Below are 19,047 nucleotides of genomic sequence, written 5' to 3' on the forward strand. Positions count from 1 at the left end.
TTTCCAGATACAGTCCAACAAAAATGGAGGAAAGGTATAGGAGGAAATCCAAGACCACTAAGATAAAGATTTCAAGGGTATTTTCTCAGTGAGCTTTATTTTGAGCTGTAGGTCTGATCTGTATTTAGTTTTTTTTTTTACCACAAATATCATTTTTATCATTTGATTATGGAAGAGGTGTTTTAATATTTAATAGCTTCATTGTTGTGATTGCATTACAAAGAAATAGTAGCAATTGCATAGCATCAGTACATTAGCAATTCCAGATACATTTTATATATATATATAAAATTGAAAAAATACCTTTTTTGTTTAAAACTTTATTGCATTATTAGGAAATAATAAGGATCTCTTAGTAACACCCAGTAAATAACTAATCTTTGGACTTGGCACATGTTTTGCACACTCTTAACATTACAAGAGGAAAAAAGCAGCCTCATTAACTAAGTCTGTTTAGGTTAACTAACAACTAAACTTCTCAATATAATCCACTGACTTTTTTGCACTCAATACAAAAAGTCTCCCAAGTGTAGCAAAATGCAGTTGGCACATACACATGTTGTGCTATATACAAAAATTCAGCACTGATAAGGTTCCTCTTAAAGGGACAGTTCGCCCAAAAATTAAACTTCAGTCATTATTTACTCTACCTCATGTCATTCCAAAATTGTATGACTCTCCTCCGAAAAAATATATATTTTGAAAAATAATCTCTTTTCAAGTCAATGGGATCCAATGTTGCATTAAACACCCATTGACATTCGCTACAGTATATGAACAAATACAGCTGACCCATTTAAAAAAAAAAATCTTCTTTTGTGTTTCACGGAAGAACAGCTTTGGAATGACATTTTCATTTTTAGATGAACTATCCCTTTAATGCCAACACTAGTGCATTACGTTGGCTGTTTGTGCTTGGTTTCACCACCTGCGCATGAGCTACAACTCTGATCTCAAATTCAAATAAATATACAGTGCCACAAATTGTGGGCTTCCTATACTATGAGGGTAAATAGATTTATGGCTTTGCTTTACAATTTAGCATCATGGCTGTAAAAATAATCTCATTGCAGCTGTTGTTCACAGAGAGTTTGTTTCTCTAAGCTGCAGAGGAATATAGTTGTAGACGGTGGCTGTTTAACTGTCTGTCCAGTGAGGCCCAACACTGCTCAGCCCTGTTTGGAACTGATAGGCTGATTCTCGTGTTGAAGTAGGGCTATGGTTCGGATAGCCTGTGAAATCCCTTTGTGAACGTAATGGCGACCCAGGCTTCCTATGAAAAAGCGAGGAATGTGCTCTGTCACGGGGGGCGGGGCCGGAGGGGGAGGAGGATGCTGAAGATGCCGTCGGTGGCAACACCCGCTGTGTGGTAAACGCGACTAGGTCGGGAGGTGCTGGATGTGGACGCTGCATGGACGATGAGTGGTGGGGAACCGTGGAGGCTGTGCTGTTGAAGTGTGCAGTGAAGGGCTGGTATTGCACAGACTCCACAGTTTGCATGCCGTAGCGAGGATACGGCTGCACTGACGCCCACATATTGCAGTTCAGTGACGGGGCAGGGAGGTCATCGGTACCCACTGCGCCCCCGGCCTCTCCCTCCATTCCTCCATACATGCATGCCTCTCTAGAACCTAAAGCCTCGCTGCAGTATGGATGGGACAGCAGGGGTGGATCGTAGGAAGGAGGGGAGCGGAAGTAGTGCTCCTCAGAAACCGCAGAGGCTGTTGTGTCAAGATAGGGTCGTTTGCATCCCAGTTCCAAATGTCTTGTGTTATCTAGAAGAAAATATCATATTTGAATCCACAAGGTTTGGAAATGCAATAGATTTTGAAAACTGCACTTTAAATATGTTATGCTATGTTAATGTTATGTTATGTTATGTTATGCTATGTTATGCTATGTTATGCTATGTTATGCTATGTTATGCTATGTTATGCTATGCTATGTTATGCTATGTTATGTTATGCTATGTTATGCTATGTTATGCTATGTTATGCTATGCTATGTTATGCTATGTTATGTTATGCTATGCTATGCTGTTATGCTATGCTGTGTTATGTGTTGTGTTATGTGTTGTGTTATGTGTTGTGTTATGTGTTGTGTTATGTGTTGTGTTGTGTGTTGTGTTATGTGTTGTGTTATGTGTTGTGTTATGTGTTGTGTTATGTTATGTGTTGTGTTGAGTGTTGTGTGTTGTGTTGAGTGTTGTGTTGTGTTGTGTGTTATGTGTTGAGTGTTATGTGTTGAGTGTTATGTGTTGAGTGTTATGTGTTGAGTGTTATGTGTTGAGTGTTATGTGTTGAGTGTTATGTGTTGAGTGTTGTGTGTTGAGTGTTGTGTGTTGAGTGTTGTGTGTTGAGTGTTGTGTGTTGAGTGTTGTGTGTTGAGTGTTGTGTGTTGAGTGTTGTGTGTTGAGTGTTGTGTGTTGAGTGTTGAGTGTTGTGTGTTGAGTGTTGAGTGTTGTGTGTTGTGTGTTGTGTGTTGTGTGTTGTGTGTTGTGTGTTGAGTGTTGAGTGTTGAGTGTTGTGTGTTGAGTGTTGTGTGTTGTGTGTTGTGTGTTGAGTGTTGAGTGTTGTGTGTTGTGTGTTGTGTGTTGTGTGTTGTGTGTTGTGTGTTGAGTGTTGAGTGTTGTGTGTTGTGTGTTGAGTGTTGAGTGTTGAGTGTTGAGTGTTGAGTGTTGAGTGTTGAGTGTTGAGTGTTGAGTGTTGAGTGTTGAGTGTTGAGTGTTGAGTGTGTTGAGTGTTGAGTGTTGAGTGTTGAGTGTTGAGTGTTGAGTGTTGAGTGTTGAGTGTTGAGTGTTGAGTGTTGAGTGTTGAGTGTTGAGTGTTGAGTGTTGAGTGTTGAGTGTTGAGTGTTGTGTAATGCATTTAAATACAGCAAATACATTTTGATTTATGATGCCTAAATTCAATTCATGCATTTAAAATTATTGTTTTGAATCATTTTAAATGCTACAAGTGAATTTAGGCATCGTACGGTTTTCATTTTATTTGGATGATTATATCAGTCATCAGTGTTATTAAAATATGAGTGCTTTTAAATGTAAACTTTTAGTGAACGTTAGATGACTGCACAGGTAATCTAAATGTAAACAATACAGGAAATGAGCATAGCTGATATCGATTATATAAAAAAAGGCAGATAGCTATTGACCAATAACCGATATACCAATATTGTGTGTTCTAAGTCAGGATTAACAAGTCTTTGGTAAATAAGGTGGTTGCCACTGCGCTGTACCTCTGTGCTTAAAGCAGTGGTAAAGAAGGCTGGATTCTCTGCTAGATGGGAAGGAGTGAGAGTGAGCTTCCTGGGAATCAGAATTCGGCAGGGGGACGCCACTGTCATACTGATAGTGAGAAACCACCTGTGAGTGGCTACTCAGCACACCTGTCCCCAGTTTTCCTGACAGATGGCCATGTGATGAGATAAGCCGCTGCCGGACCATGTTCTTAGAAATCACAGGGTAATCTTTCCTAGGAAAATGGGCACTTGATCAGTAAGACTACAATCTTTGGTACATTATGCAGCATATTTTAAATGATAATCTTACCCTTGAAGTCTGGACACACGCAAATCGCCCTCGTCGCTGCCACGGAAACCTTTGGCAAAAGGATTGTTCTCAATTTTTAACTGGGTGATCTATGAAGAAACAAACAAGTTAGCAATTGTAGTGTGCTGTACAAATAACTGCATGTGATTGTGAGACTATTGTGTTATGGGCAGGTTCTAATGGTACCTTATGGTTCTGATAGGATGTAACGGAGATGAACGCTGTCTCATGGAAGACATGAGTACAGTAGGCTGTGTTCTTAGAGCCAAAGGCATTGTTCTCATCAGCTTTCACAATGTGCAACCTGGGCTGGTATTTGTGCATTGAGTTCAAGATGATCTGTGAACAGAAATGCAAGCCTACATTAGGATAGATTGAGAAAGAGACATTTTCCATTATTTTGCACATGAAAAAGTAATAATCTCATTAGTAATCATAGGTATTTGCATGTAAAGTTTGGTTCAAGCACATTTCATACATTTGAAATTTACATTATTAACAGACTGACAGCACTTTACGTGTGAACAACTTTAGAGACCTTACGTTGACAGAATATTGAATTAATGGGTTGAATTTGATTTATTTTATTGAGCTCTATAAAATATTAAAATATAGCCATACAAATATATGTGATATACATATTTAGTTTAAAATATTGATAATTGTAATATAATATTTAATATATTTTATTTTGGCAAAAGTTTACATTTAAAAGTTTGGGTTGTAGTATTTTTTTATGTTTTAGAAAAAAGTGTTCTATGCTCACCCAGGCTGCAGCTGCATTATTTGATCAAATCAATTCAAATTCTAGATTCAAAAATTCATTCTAATATGCTGATTTAGTCCTTAAGTAACATTTCTTGTTATTATTATCAATGACAATAAGAATGGTAGTCTATATAGTAAATATATTTATTAGATTCATTATTTCTAAAGCTGTGCATATGTAAAAACCTGTATGAATGATCTGATCAATATTTTCAGAAAATATCCAAATGTACAAAACTACATTGACCATTAATGAAGCTGTTGATGTACAGTATATGTTAGTTAATGTGACCGCATCAATACATATGCCAAGAGGTTTTGTTCTGTTATATGCAAGTATTCCAACTGGATCCTTTGTGTATGTGTGTTTGATCATAGTGTTCTAGCAGCACCAGTCTGCTCAGTGTTTCAATGTTTCTGGTGTTCAGTGAAGCGTTTAGTTAGGGTCATCCCCAACACAGATCTGTCAGGGCCAATGAGCATCAGGGCCTTTCCCTTTGTTATGTCGACTCTCAGACAGAGAGTGAGGCAGCTCCTCGTTGCTGCACTTTTCGGAGAGGAGTTAGGAGCACTAGTGCACAGAGGGCAACCCCAGGTCAATCCCCCCATCACAGACACAGACGGTAGCCTCAGCCAAATGAATGGTTTGTGCGCTTCATTTGGTGAGTGCAGACACATGTGACCTTTGCCTGGTTGGCTGGCTGGCGTCTTGAGGTAATACCATGTGATGCAAACTGCATTGATGATTCAGATACAGGGATGTGTGCTGTCCAAGTATATTAATCAAGCACCTTTGTCAGATCAATGCAGACTCCGAGGCTGCCTTTCATCTTAATGTAAGATCTATTTTTGGGGATTGTGTCATGTGACCTTACAGCTAGATGGCTTTGCATCGAAAAAATTCCTTTGCGTTCAGTCCACAGCAAGTTGCTTATAAATATCTTTGGGTGTTGGGTGTCTGTGCGGTCAGTGGTGTAGCAAAAGAAGTGAAGACATAAATAAATCACAATTTAAAAGTAGCTGTATAGTTGAGTACACTAAAACAGAAGTATTTCAATTTGGTCATGAAAAGAACTGTTTTCTATTTCAATATATTTTAAAAGTATAATTAATTTATAATGTATTCCTGTGATGGCAAAGCTGAATTATCAGCATTACTACAGCCTTCAGTTGCACATGTTCCATCAGAAATCTTTCTATGATCAGAAAATTATATTATCAATTTTGAAAACAAATTTTGCTGCTTAATATTTTTGTGGAAACCTGATACTTTTTTTCAGAATTCATTGACTAATAGAAACAGCTTTTTTAATATACATCTTTTGTGAGATTATAAATCTACATTTACATATAATATAAACATATTAAAATAGTTTTTTTAATCTTACCCCATACTTTTGAAAGGTAGTCTGTCATGGGTTTCACAAAAATATTAAGCAACAAAGTCAAGTCAAGTCAACTTTATTTATATATCGCTTTAATGCAGATCGTATCTAAGCAGATTTACAGTGAAAAACAGGAACATAATGATCAGTGATGAAAACAGAATTCAGTGTTGATTTAGTTTGGTTCAATAACTAAAATTGGTAAATTATGAAATTAATTCATATACAGTATAAAGCAGCTCTGCAGAAAACAGTGATGTCATTATCCAGCTCAGTTCAGTTCTCTTCTCACCCAATAGTGTCAGTGCAGTCAAATCAATAATATTGCTGAAAGCTAAGAACTGTTTATAAACTGTATATATATATGACTTCCTTTATATGTTTATTTAAAAAAAAAAATGGTAACACTTAAGTTTAGGGTCCAATTCTCACTATTAACTAGTTGCTTATTAGCATGCATATTACTAGGATATTGGCTGTTTAACTATTAATAAGCAGTAATTAGGAGTTTATTGAGGCAAAATTCATAATAGTGAGAATTGGACCCTGATCTAAAGTGTGACCAAAAACTTGTATTGGTTGTCAGTCATAACATTAAAAATAATGATCAGCACAATTGTAATATCTGTGTATAAAGCTTCAGTGTATGTTTTGACTGTGGCTTGTGTTGGTGCACTATATGGCTACAGTGGTGGCCTGTGTTGGGGCTCTCAGCCAGCCGTGGTGTCCCTGCTGTTGTGGGCGTCAGTAGAGCTTAGCAACCTCTTTCCCTGCTCATTACTCGCCCTTATCACTTCCTAGGCATTCAACTAATCCTGACAGGCCAACTTTGTGTCGTTCTGACAGGTTATGAACCTAATGAGCTTGTTTCTGATGTTATTGCATCAGACAAGCTAGGTCCACGGGCTCCTTTGGGCAGTGCTGCCATGGTCAGAATCCTCACCTCTGCTCCACTGTTTCTCTTTCTCTTTAGAAAGTAGGAGACTCTCAAGATGACCCTAACCATAGCTCTCACATGAGGTGTATTCATTCTGAACCAAACCGGACCTTGCAAGTCAAATTTAATTTTAAGGAAGTTCACAAACTGAAATTGTGTAAATGTCATTTTTCACAAGAAAATTTTCATTTTAAACTTGTTGGCTTGACAGCCTTGCTTGAATGTTTAAAAAAGTGTTACAGACAGACAGACAGATTTATGGAATTATGTTACGGAAAAACTTTTTTTTTTTTTTTTTTTTGACCATTTTCACAAAGAGTTCATGAATATTTTATTATCTGAACATGCAATATATCAAAAGAAAGAACAGACTCTGCTTTAAAAAAAAAAAAGTTTTAATATAGCTTCGTGAGTTCTTTTTTTTATCAAGACTTGAATATGGGTAAGCAATATTTTGAGCAAAAAGCTGAGAAAATCACGTTTTTGTCAGACTGCATCCAGATTGGATTCAGAATGATGATCAAAACATGCAGTGGATCGAGTCCATCAACACCCCTAATGCTTGCACAGTCCTATAGAACTGAAATGGGTCGACATTTCATTTTAGTAACAGGCAGTTTTGATTTATATACTGTTTAATTTTTACATATGCATATGATTACATATGATATGTTTCCCGAAAACACGGAAAGCCGGAAAATTCCGTCAATGGCGGGGAAGCGTTGTCTCACAAATGAAGGAAATTTCCATCAATGGCGGGGAAAAGAAAAATTTCCAAGAATTGTATTACCTGTTCTTTGAATTGCAATTCAGTAAATCCCACATTCGGTCATTCTAGTTCAACTTCCTGTGGGCTGTGGCTAATTCAGCTTACTTATAACAGAAAGGCTTTTTATGTTCTCAATCAATAGCACAGTATTCATTTTCAGTGAGAATCAGTCTAATGTCTACATTTAAAGTCAGTATGAAATCGTCATTTTTAATTAAATGTCATTACTAAATCTTCTGGTGAAAATAAATATTTCTTTAATTATTTTGTCCACTTAAACGGTAGTGTATACTTTCTTTTGCATTCAGTTCGTGAACCAAGCCCCTGCCCTACTTTTTTTCCCGATAACCTTGTATGTACAATGCAAAAAAAGATGTTTCCACGATTTTAAGCAAAAATTGTGTACCACCTAGTCTACCTTGTAAGTCTCTCTTCTTTGCACACTGCAAATCGCACATTTTAATATCAAACCTCAGATTTTGGACACTCACATGCCCGAAAGGATCAAGGTGGTTGTTTGTGAGCTTCAGCTTTTGGAAGGAGACCAGCTGTCTCATCCAGTGGGCCCCTGTTGCAGGAGAGTCTGGGTGGACGTAGAGTCTTCCAGGCATGGCAGGCTCTGCTTTTCCTGCCACCATCCTATGGAGAAGAACAAGAGCATGTTTTTTTTTGTTTGTTTTTTTGACACGAAAAGGCACTAGCAACATTTGCAAAAGACCTATAGCTTACAGTTGTTGGTTTGGTGGGGTGAATTAGGCTCAGTCCCCCAGAGTTTCTTTTAGTACTACATAGCTTTCCGGCACCTCTGACATCATGCCATAGCGCTTTTAAAAGGAAACCTTTTTTTCAGTGTCACGCAAATTCTATAGGATATAGCAGCAGGCTACAGAAAGGCTTTATGCAGAACATCTGCGCATTAATGATCAGAGCACGAGAGGTTAGGTCCAAAACATTTTGGGAATACTTCCCAAAGACTGGTGGCTGCTTTGACCAAAACATCACTGCTAATTGTGTGCCTTGAAGGTGTCGCTGAAGATCTCCAGAACCGATGCTGGCAAATGGTGGAATTCCAGTCTATCCCACAGATTTTGAAAAATGCTCATAAAATGCTCGGTCTCGTGACAAAACATGCAGTTCATTGAGATGTGCGTGCCATCGTTATTTTGTTTAGTTTTTTTCCATGCTGGATACATGCAGATCTGACTTATTTGTGGTGCCAATGGTTGCATGGGTGAATAGTGCGTATATCTAGTGGCATTGCCAGAGGTGCAGGGTCAAAAAGAGGACAGCATGCATAACCCAGCTGTTTTAAGCCCATTGGTTTTGACAGACTGCCTGCTGTGGCCTACAGTTATTAACTGTGTGCTAATGACAATCCACAGCCAGAACTAGCATTGCATGGATAAACTGATATAGACTGCATATTGTTTGCTTATAAATAATTAATTTGAGTTTCCTTCAGTGTTGGCCTTTGCAAACATGTTTAATTGGATCAATTATCATTTTAAGAAAAATGTTGGAAACAAGGCCAGTGCAGTCTTTTTGTGATGGGATTTAATTATTTACCAACATTATATTCAGTATCGCAAAGTATTAGTAAACTTTTGACAATCATTACTTATAATATAATTATAAAGAATAATACATGTATTTTAATATTAATAACTATAAAATTCCCTTTTAGTGTGTTAAAAAGTGTGTATCTGTACTGTGGGTATGGATTGCGGCATTTGTCCACTCATGTCAACAAATTAAGAAACATAGATTGGAGGAGACAGCAGAATATAAAACATACTCATTTTTGTTTCTTTGCAGTGTAATCTGGATAAGTGTTTGTCCAGATGCCTCAAGCGAACGGTCACTGTTCTGATCCAGTCACTTTTGCTATTGCGTGTTACAGCTGAATTTCCAAAGGCTTAGAGTATCCTTAAACAACTTTCCAGAATCTGTTCCTTCTAATTACACTGTTGCGAGTCAGAAGGAATGTCGTCTTCTGCAGAAACATTAAAGATGGACAGAGGAACGTTAACTCACCACTTGTTGTCACAGAACTTGTACCGATGGTCATCAGCTGGAATGATGTCAGTTAATAGGATGTATTTGGTTTTTGGGTTCATTCCTGTGACTTTAACTTTGTAGCTGGGGAACATCCGCCTAAAGAGAGTGCAAATGATGTCATCAGGGTTTAAAATAGTGCCTTACCATTGAACCACATAGAAAAGCTTCACAGAGCTTCATCGTTGTACATAGTGAGAAATAAATGTATTAATTAGTTTAGTACTTTATTTCATTTTACTAATCATTTTTTATTTATTTTTTATTTTTTATAACGGCAACCAAGTTGTTTTTATTCACGTACTACTGTGCTTTTGTCCCTAAATGCCATTTAGATCTAACTTGAAAACTTGGTGTTAATGCGCTTTTGTGCTCAGAGAGGTCATTCTCTTTCAATCGCATCTACGCAGGCTTATCCCATTTGTGTCATTCAGGTATCTCAATGCCATCTTTATTGCTCACTACAGGAACAGCTTTTTCCTCCGAATGTCTTAGGGCCGGGTTGCGTGTGCAACAGCTGAGCACTGACAGTAAGCATGGATGAGACCGTCTTATCGGCTCTTTCGAGGGTTTTAACAGGCCTTAAGTGCAAGAGAATCACGGGAAGTGTTTGTTTTGGGCGGATGAGTACACGATTAGTGATCAGATAACAGCTTAACCTGTTTTTAGGACAGATTAGTTGTTTAAGAGGCACAAAAGGTCACTTAAATCTCCAAGAAGGCTGCGTGCTCAAGCATCCCCAGACAGCTCTGCAAAACATCTCACTCAAACGGCTCTACCATAAAAGGTTACGCTTCAAAAAAATTCATAAAACCTAAAGCATAAAATGTAACTGTTATCCTCGACAATCCCATATAAGGAGTCATGATCTGTACCTGGTACTGATTTGCTTTGGGGCAGATATATATTTTTAGGGATTGACTCTGTTTTGAAAGAGCCGCTCTATAAAATGTGGGATCTCCATTTTGTTCAGATACAGGAGAAGTTGAGATGACAGACAGAATATGCTAATATAGCAGACGCAGTCATAAAACAAATCAATAGAGCTACCTTGAGTAACCTCTTCACATGAAAAATCCAAAAGTTGCAAAAAGATTGATTCCCCTTATAAACTCTGAGTGCTTTTTTAATGGCAGGTCTTTTAAACAGCGGGCAGCTAAACAGCCTCATTGCACCAGAAAAGTTCCACTGCAGTGCATTACTTTTTGGGGGGGGTGGCTTCCACCAGCAGTCCTACACTTATTACGGCAAATAAATGTGCCCTGAGCTGAATCATGTCATTGCATTTACAAATGCACAACTGCTCAGGCCTGCACTGTGTAAAAAGTTGCCCTGAAAGCACTAGCTCTAATACCCAGAGGAAGAGCTCTATGTCTGGCCCAGGCCTGCAATCCAATCAATGTAAATCACACTGGGCAAGACACTGGTAAAGAGGTGCTTTAAGCCATCAGGAACATCTTAAACAAACCTGTTCACAAGGCTACGCTCTGATGATGATGTCTTTCCCTATTCTTCTGTCAGTAATTAAAAAAATTGACAAAATCTTGTTTCATTTTTGGTTCGACAAAGAACAAGAAGGTTTAATTAGGTAACATTAGTCAATGCCATTACTAACTAACAATGCAATTGTAATGTTTTTATTCTAATTGTATTTTTTAAATCTAGGTTTATTATAAATATGCATAATTAAGTTGCTTATATTTATAAATATGCTATTCAGTTCAACACATTTATTGGTATATGTAGAAATTAACATTAACCTGAATGCTGGAAATCATATATCATAGATCACAGGTAACTAATAATGAACAAAATAATCATTATTATTATCAAACTGTAACTTCTTGCATTAAATTAAACCTACTGTAAAATGTTACCTTAGTATTACATTAAACATCACAAGAGTTCTTGTATGTACTTTTATGTAGGCCAACTGAACATATACATCTAAAATAAATTATTCATGTTAAGAAAATTCAGTTAGGAAAAATTAACCAGTATTTACAGTACTAACAGTGAGGATGTAATAAATCTTGAGTAAAACACATTTACTCAAGACTCACATGTAAACACCTGAGGGATGTGTAATGCTCTTTCCATTTATGCAATACTTTGACATAATGGCTGCCACAGTAGATCACATTGCACATGTCTAAAGGGGTCTTACAGTGGCTCTGTAACTGTATTCTGTTGCTGTATGTAGTCATGTTGGAGCGCTGTCCTTGGCATGGGAACAGCTGTGTGCACCATTTACTTTACTGTATAAACGGCGTCTTGTTGCTTGAAGGGATAGATCACCCAAAAATGTCAATTCTGTCATAATTTAATCACCCTCATGTCCTTGCATATGACTTTCTTCTGTGGAGCAAAAAAAGAAGATATTTTATGAAAAATGTTGCTTTTTCATTGGGGTCCAATGTTGTTTCTTCCAAATATCTTTGTGTGTGTGTTCCGCAGAAGAAAGTCATACAGGCTTGGAATGATATGAGCGTGAATAAATGATGACAATTGTATATAATTTTTTTGGTATATATTACGTCAAGTTTTAGATATCCTGACAATATCTATGGGAGTGAAATTTATTTCAAGTGATATAGTTAGTTTTTTTTTAGTTATCTTAGTAAAAGCACTGTTTATGGGTGGGCCTGCGCTTCAGTGTATATGTGTAAGGACGACAGTGAGAAATGGCAAGTATGAAAGTGTATCATATCGGTGTCAGCATGTGCATTATGGCAGCTGTTTCTTTTAGCGTTCTTGCGCGCCTGCTCTTTCAGTGATTCATGCTATCTGAAGAGCGCCTAGATCAAAAGAAGCTAGATGATAAAGCAAGAGGGGTCCTTTAGGGCCTGGGAGATGCGATTGAACAGAGCACCATGCTTCACTCATCAGCCTCGCTGATGCTTACTCTGACGGGCTGTGTACAAGTAACACCAGCCGGCAGCTTTCAATAGTCATGTTTAGTGCTTAGTACAGGGCCACAGATGTGCACAATAACAAGATGAGTTGTTGTAGCAGAGTTCAGCTCAGTTTCACCTCTATTTTTTCCTCGGAGAGATATTTTGGGTTCAATACAAGTCAAGCTCAGTCGACAGCATTTGTAGCATAATGTTGATTACCATAAAAAAAAAGTGGCTTGTAAAATTTGACTTGCAAAAATCTAGGTTACGATGAATCACTTACCTTGGAAGTACATGAGTCCAATTTATGAAAGGATTTAAAAGCAGAAATATCAAGTTTGTCATTTTATTGATGTGCGTAAATCTGTTTTTTGAGCTGTAAATCACTTTTAAAAGATTTTAGGGTTAGAGTTGGATATAACTTTACACAGAAAAGGTTAGCATTTTTTTTAAACTAAATTTATGTTAACACACATTGTGTTTATGTTGAGTGGCTAAACTATTGAAACTGAGCATTTTAATGTTTACATATTGCGCCACATTTACTTTCACACTAAGTGCATCCCTGTAACCTAGATTATGGCTTTTTTTAAAAGAAGGGGATTCATTTTCATAGTAATCATCATCATGCCACAAATGCGATTGTTGATTGTGCTTAAATTGTACTGAAGCAAGACTATTTCTTTAACACTATGTATGACCCACTTTCTCTGCATCGCAAGTAGAGATAGTCGTATGACAGGGGGATTGTTTTTCAATGTTCATTCTAAATTCAATCTCTTTTTGATTACAAAAACTGCTATAGTCTTCAGGTGTGACATACATTTTTTTCAATGATATTATTCTTTGGATTTTCGACTTATTTGTGCAATTCACAGAAGCAAAATACTGTCATATGCAATTTTTGTTACTATTGTAGACCCAATGAATTGTATATAAGAGTGCATTCTTCTTTAGCGTAAACCTATACTGTCAAACTGCATTTACCGTGCAGACATGGCTGAAGCCTGCTATGTAACACAAGACTACGTTGAGAATCATTGCATGAAATTGGCCCCAATTTTGTGTAATGGGACCCATCGTGAAGAAACCTGGTGAGTTTTCTCAAGATTTACAATTCAGTGAATGGCTGTCTAATATCCTACAAGTCATATCCCCCCACTAAAATAAAATGAAACGGTTAAAAGCTCTTCCTACTTCATGGCTCGATTGACATATTGACATATCTTTAACAGAGCCTGGTGTCCATTATACACTAAAGTATGTAAAATGAAATGAGCCCATCTGTTGTTGGAACTATGTGGAAGTACAGTCTCCTGTTCTGTGCACAGCTGTCTGACTGAACAGTGCTTTGCTCTTCAAAGGGTTTAAGGATTCTCGGAGCACTTTATCAGTTGGACAGGGGGAAGCCCATCCCTCACAATGTTACAGCATTAAAGAAAAATTGTGGTGACCTTTTGCATTTTCCACAGAGAAGCGCTGAGAAACTGCTGGCTAAGACTGGCAGAGAGCATTGACTCATTCTCTGCTTAATATCCAGGGTCCTGCTCTTAATCCACAGGGCACATTAAATCTAACACACGGGGCAGCCGTTTGTGTTTTCAATTAGATATTTGTAGGCACAGGAATTCAGCCTTGCTTTCCCTTGGTCACATAATATTTTATAAATATTCTATTAAAAGCACTTCATCTTTTCATTCGACTGAGCCTCTTGGTAAAAGAAGGTTTCACATTTGCATTTCTTACTAGAAGCGAGATGGCCTAGTTATGTTTTCGTTTCCCTATTGCAAAACCACTTTTCTCTCTCTCTCTCTGTGTGTGTGTGTGTGTGTTAAAGTCTAAAATCGGGTGGATGGAAATGCCGCTCTCTTCTTGCCTGCCTGCTTTGGTGATGATCATCTCAGTTCCGGCCTCGTGGAACTTCTTCCATAGTTCCCTGTCGTGAAGAACCACTTTGATGTTTTCGATGTTCTGAAAGTACAGGCACAAAAAAAAGATAAATGATAATGAGTCATTTTTTAATGAAAAAATGGCTATTAATATTGCTCAAATGAAAAGAGAAAAATATGAAATTCACAATAAACTACTATAATTTATTTTATCTTGCTTTATCATTAAATCTTTGTTATGTTACATTACATCTCATCGCAGAGGTAAAATCTACAAGTCACTCAGGACTCTAAGGATTAAAAGGATCCAAGTGATTGGCTACCTTGTCAGGCTCATTGTTCTGGGGAATGCTGGGAGTTGTAGGCAGGCCCAAATGTGAGGAATCACTGGCAAGCTCAGGACGCCCACCCAACTGGGCCACGGTCATACCTTCATCAGCCACAGCTGAGGCCTTCTCCTGTAGCATTTCTGTAAAATCACAGAAATATTACTTTAATGATGACTACGCAATGTAACTTTCAGAATAGGACAAATTATTTTAGATTATATCGAATTATAACCAGGGGTTTTCCACTTTTTTGAAAAAGAAATCATAGAAAATGAAAAATAGAAAACCATAAAATATACTTTGAGATTATGATGCTAAGAAAATAATAAACTATATATTTTTTTAGTGTCTTAAAAAATTAGAAAACGAGCTAACGGAAAAAAACTAACTTCATGCCGTGTTTTTAACACAAGCTAAAAACCTAATGATATATGTATAATGAAAATACCACAGATGCCATAGTTCCTCTTTGTTCTCTCATAGCCTGCTCTAATTGATTATACACAGAGAGAGACAAGACATGGGCTGCAAAATTTGAGAAATAACGTACATTAACATTTACATTTCGTGAGGGAAAGTCTGTATAACATGGCCTGGCCAATTCATTTCAAGGAAAAGGGTCGAGATCCGTTTGTTCTGAAGTATCGCAAGATTAAATATTTACACTTCCAGCATTCGGGCACCTCGGTTTTATGGAAGCGTGCTAAACACTGCTGATTCCATTAAGAGAGGTCACAAACTTAGGCCCGCTCTCACGCCCCTTCTCTGCTCACGCTCAGACATCACACCAAAGGTATGTCTCATTACTGTAGTACAACACACTGCCTCCAGAATGCTGCCTATCTGCACGGCGGACACCAAACCGCTCTCATGGTGAAAGCCACCTCCTCCCACCCGCTCCTAATCTCACGCATGTAAACAATGTGAGTGTGCGCCCTTCAGATAAAAGGAGAAGAGCGGGATTCCGTGTAAACTCGGGCAGGCATTTGCCAAAGCTAATAAAGATAAAGTCTGACAGGCACAGTGAGGCTACAGCAAGTCAACCCTGGACTTTTCCAGTCCAAAATGTGCCTTTCACTTACACTGTTTAACTAAGCCCAGTGAGCGAGAGATCTGTTTACATCTCTGTCACCCCAGACATATAATCCGCTAAACTATTCCTGGCAGATACTGCTGTGTGCACACTGGGGTTTGCTGGCTATTTCCAGTGTGTTGTCCAAAATGTTTGACACCAACCAAATTTTGACTTATCGCTTCTTATCAAATTTTTAAAAAGTAATAATAATACAATTGTTTGAGGATGGACTGCACTATTTGGCCATGATTTTGTGGTCAGAATTTACCCATTCATTGAAATACTTTTTTGGAAACCTGGAATAATATCGTGCCTGGTAGGGGGAGGGTGGTGAATACCGTTTTGATGCAGGTTATAATAGCGGCCCAGTATGATTTGATCTTCCATTTTGTTCTGTACCAGAGTGGATACAATGCGTGTTAGAGAATAGGCCTGTTCACTTCAAACACAGCATGTTTTCCTTCCTACGAATGGTGATATTCTGCTATATTTCTTCAATGATACTTTGCAACACATTAGGTTTAGTAAAGTACACTTGAACCATTTTGGCTGTAGGGTTCTTATGTAATATGATTCTTTGGAGATTACGAATCACTTTGATGTTTCATTATTGGTTCCTACGATTTGTACATTGATTTCTGAGTTCTTTAAAGCACCTGTAGATGGTTTTCTAAAGCCAAAATTGTTTTGGGACTTAAAAAGGCATCAGACCATTGTATTCTAATTATAACTTTTTTTTTTTTTGCATTTGTGGGCTGTTATCCCATGACTGCTTGAATATTGTCATATTGTTATTTTGACAAACATGGTGAGAAAATGAAAAATGCTGGAAATGTGCTTGCCCCCTTCAGGTGTCCTTTAACCATTTGAATTAAATAGGATTTGACAGCTGAACAACAACAAAAATAAAAACAATAAAAGATTAAGAATTGGGTTCATTTCTAACACAAATTATTCTGTTGAATATATATACTGTAGTTTACTTTTCTAAAAGGTGTAAGATAATAGTATAATTCTTGCTATCTGTCAATGTAATCATTTTATTTTAGATGTGCTTCGCATTTTCGTTGTGATATAAAAGAGTGCAACTAATGGTACATTTGTTATTAATCATAAATATTATTATGTATATAGGCCCTATTGAATAAACCAGTCTGTGTTATAATAGGCCTACCTGTTTTTCTTGGTTTGATTAATTTTGATTTTCTTGATATGATTTAATTAATTGATTAAGTCCCAGCCCCCAAAAAACCCTAAAAGTACATTTCACCGGCTTAAAATTAAATTATTTAAACATAATTGTTTTGATTTGTTTTTAAATAAAATTTCTGTAGTTTAAATACTGTATGATAGGTATATGTGTGAATATTTTTGTTCTTTTGCATTTGTCACGCTTTGTCACGCTTTTCCGATTATCAAAATATATATATATACATTTTATTTTGCATATAAATTAAATATTAAGAAATCTGTCATTTTATTGTTTACCAAGAACTATCGCCAGCCGAATGAATTAAGCTGCTGCTTAAAGGCCTTTAGGTCTACTCCATTCATTGCGGAAAAAGGATAGATCAGGGATTGACACGAACAAGATCAAAAGTACCTGCATCATCAGATGTTCAAATTTGTGCTCCCAACAATTCATTGAAAATATTAAGCAAGCACGCACATACAGGCCGCAGTGCTTTCTTTTGAGATAAACCACATTCACACGCAGTAGCAAAAGCATCCTACATTTATAAGCAAATTTATAAGCAGTACATACAAGTATAGTGCAAATAAATGGTCTTTTAAGCGACATAATAATAGAATAAAAAGGCTACACAGTTTACATAGGCACTTCAGATTGTTTACATCACAAGCTAAGACTATGTTCAGATATTCTTAAAGAAAATTCCTATAGCCTGGGTTTTATTTATGAAGGACTGACGCCTTCTCGTTGATCACTTAATTTGAGAAAGAAGGATAGATTAACTACGTCTAATCGCATTACCGACCTCCATGCACATATAAGAGAAGGTTCATTTCGCCACACGGATATCAGAGTAGCGTGAAATGACCTAGTGAGAACAAATGTAATGTTACCTCATAAAATATTATGTTCTGAAATCCTCCATATCATTCCAACCTGCAATAATCTGTCCACTGCGACATTACAGCAGGAAGCTATAGGTCCCGGTGTGGCGTTGAGTCCAGTGCACTAGTATCTGTTCAGCATCCCCTGTATCTGATCGTGAGCAGACTGAGCTGTCTCTTCTCTCTTCCCCAGAGTCTGCTCCTGTTCAAATAGCGCCGCGAGCCGAGTGCTAACACCGGCGAGTGCTCGTCTCAGAGGCAAATGGTCACTACGTGATGTTTTCTTGGAAACACCGACTATCCACAGGACAGCTTGAATTGTTAAAACACTGGGGTGAATATCTTGGCTCATTCACTCATTCCCTCCTTCCCCCCGCGCCTCATCGCTGACGTTGCTCTCAATAACACCAAACCCCAAACAACCCTATGAGCAGGGTTGACTCAAACCAACGGTCCTCTCACGAGGAAAGCAAGTCTTCTCATCGTAAAACATGACTGGAAGACTCGTCTCCTCATTCTCTCCCCCACAGCAATAGTTTAACATGCAGGTAGCCTATTTAAAATAGCAACCTCAAGGATGAGGACAAAAAAAGAATAGCCTCATTAAGAACATTTGAAATATTGTAATTTTCTCTATATTAGGGAAATTAAGTTTCCTGTCCTCTGTGATGATTTTTTTTTTTTTTTTAATGTTTTAAATTGTTTTTGTTTTGTTTTGTATAGTTTTTTGTTTGTTTTTGTTTTTATGTTGCGCGCTAATTTTTTATTTTGGGCTAGTTCTCCACCCAGACTTGCCCCTTATAAAAAAAAAAGATATTTAAATTATGGAAATTTAACTTTGCTTCCCCAAAAGAACTTAAAAATCATATTTTAAGTCGTTCGGAATTTACGTGAATAATTAATGTAGCCTATATTGGTCTGCTTTTAGTGTAGAACTGCTGTCATTGCCATCACGCCATTTTAGACAACAATCGAGGTTTTTTTTTTTCATATCTAATTTCCATTTGCCTTTATTGGAAATTAGAAATACAGAGTAAAACATCTCAGACAGCAAAGTGACAGCTGAAGAAGACTGAAGATCATAGGCTAAATATAATTAATTTTAATATTCTTACATCATGATCTGAGAGAAGCTTTACCAATTCCTTTTACCAGTCATTATTAAAGACCATCATTATTATTATTTTATTCAGAAATAATGTTTTCTATTTCATAGTTTTTTTTACTTTTATATCTTGATGTAGGCTATTAGCAATTCCAAGACATTTTCTCCAAAAAAATTATCATCATCACATCACACACTATGCTGAAAGATTC

General features: G+C 37.2%; 1 protein-coding gene across 1 annotated transcript; it reads right to left on the reverse strand.

Moving 5' to 3' along the window:
• Positions 1–732: 732 nt before the first annotated feature.
• Positions 733–18,122, reverse strand: tbx4 (T-box transcription factor 4). Its single transcript, XM_056271176.1, has 9 exons — positions 17,740–18,122; positions 14,574–14,719; positions 14,238–14,332; positions 9,444–9,563; positions 7,901–8,048; positions 3,737–3,889; positions 3,551–3,639; positions 3,238–3,473; positions 733–1,775 (listed from the first exon to the last, which is right to left on the reverse strand). Exons 2-9 carry the CDS (start codon positions 14,715–14,717, stop codon positions 1,138–1,140), a joined length of 1,623 nt encoding a protein of 540 aa, XP_056127151.1. The 5' UTR covers positions 14,718–14,719; positions 17,740–18,122; the 3' UTR covers positions 733–1,137.
• Between the last annotated feature and the right edge of the window lie 925 nt (positions 18,123–19,047).

Source organism: Rhinichthys klamathensis, unplaced genomic scaffold, assembly GCF_029890125.1.
Source record: "Rhinichthys klamathensis goyatoka isolate OS25496 unplaced genomic scaffold, OSU_Roscu_1.1 h1tg000311l_1, whole genome shotgun sequence".
In the NCBI taxonomy this organism is placed as follows: domain Eukaryota; kingdom Metazoa; phylum Chordata; class Actinopteri; order Cypriniformes; family Leuciscidae; genus Rhinichthys; species Rhinichthys klamathensis.

Excerpts from the sequence above, each read along its gene's own strand:
- tbx4 (XM_056271176.1), bottom strand. The coding sequence starts at position 14,717 with ATGCTACAGGAGAAGGCCTCAGCTGTGGCTGATGAAGGTATGACCGTG. Across the intron at positions 14,333-14,573 it reads AGAACAATGAGCCTGACAAG|AACATCGAAAACATCAAAGT; the intron begins GTAGCCAATCAC and ends CTGTACTTTCAG. Across the intron at positions 8,049-9,443 it reads AAGTTCTGTGACAACAAGTG|GATGGTGGCAGGAAAAGCAG; the intron begins GTGAGTTAACGT and ends TCTTCTCCATAG.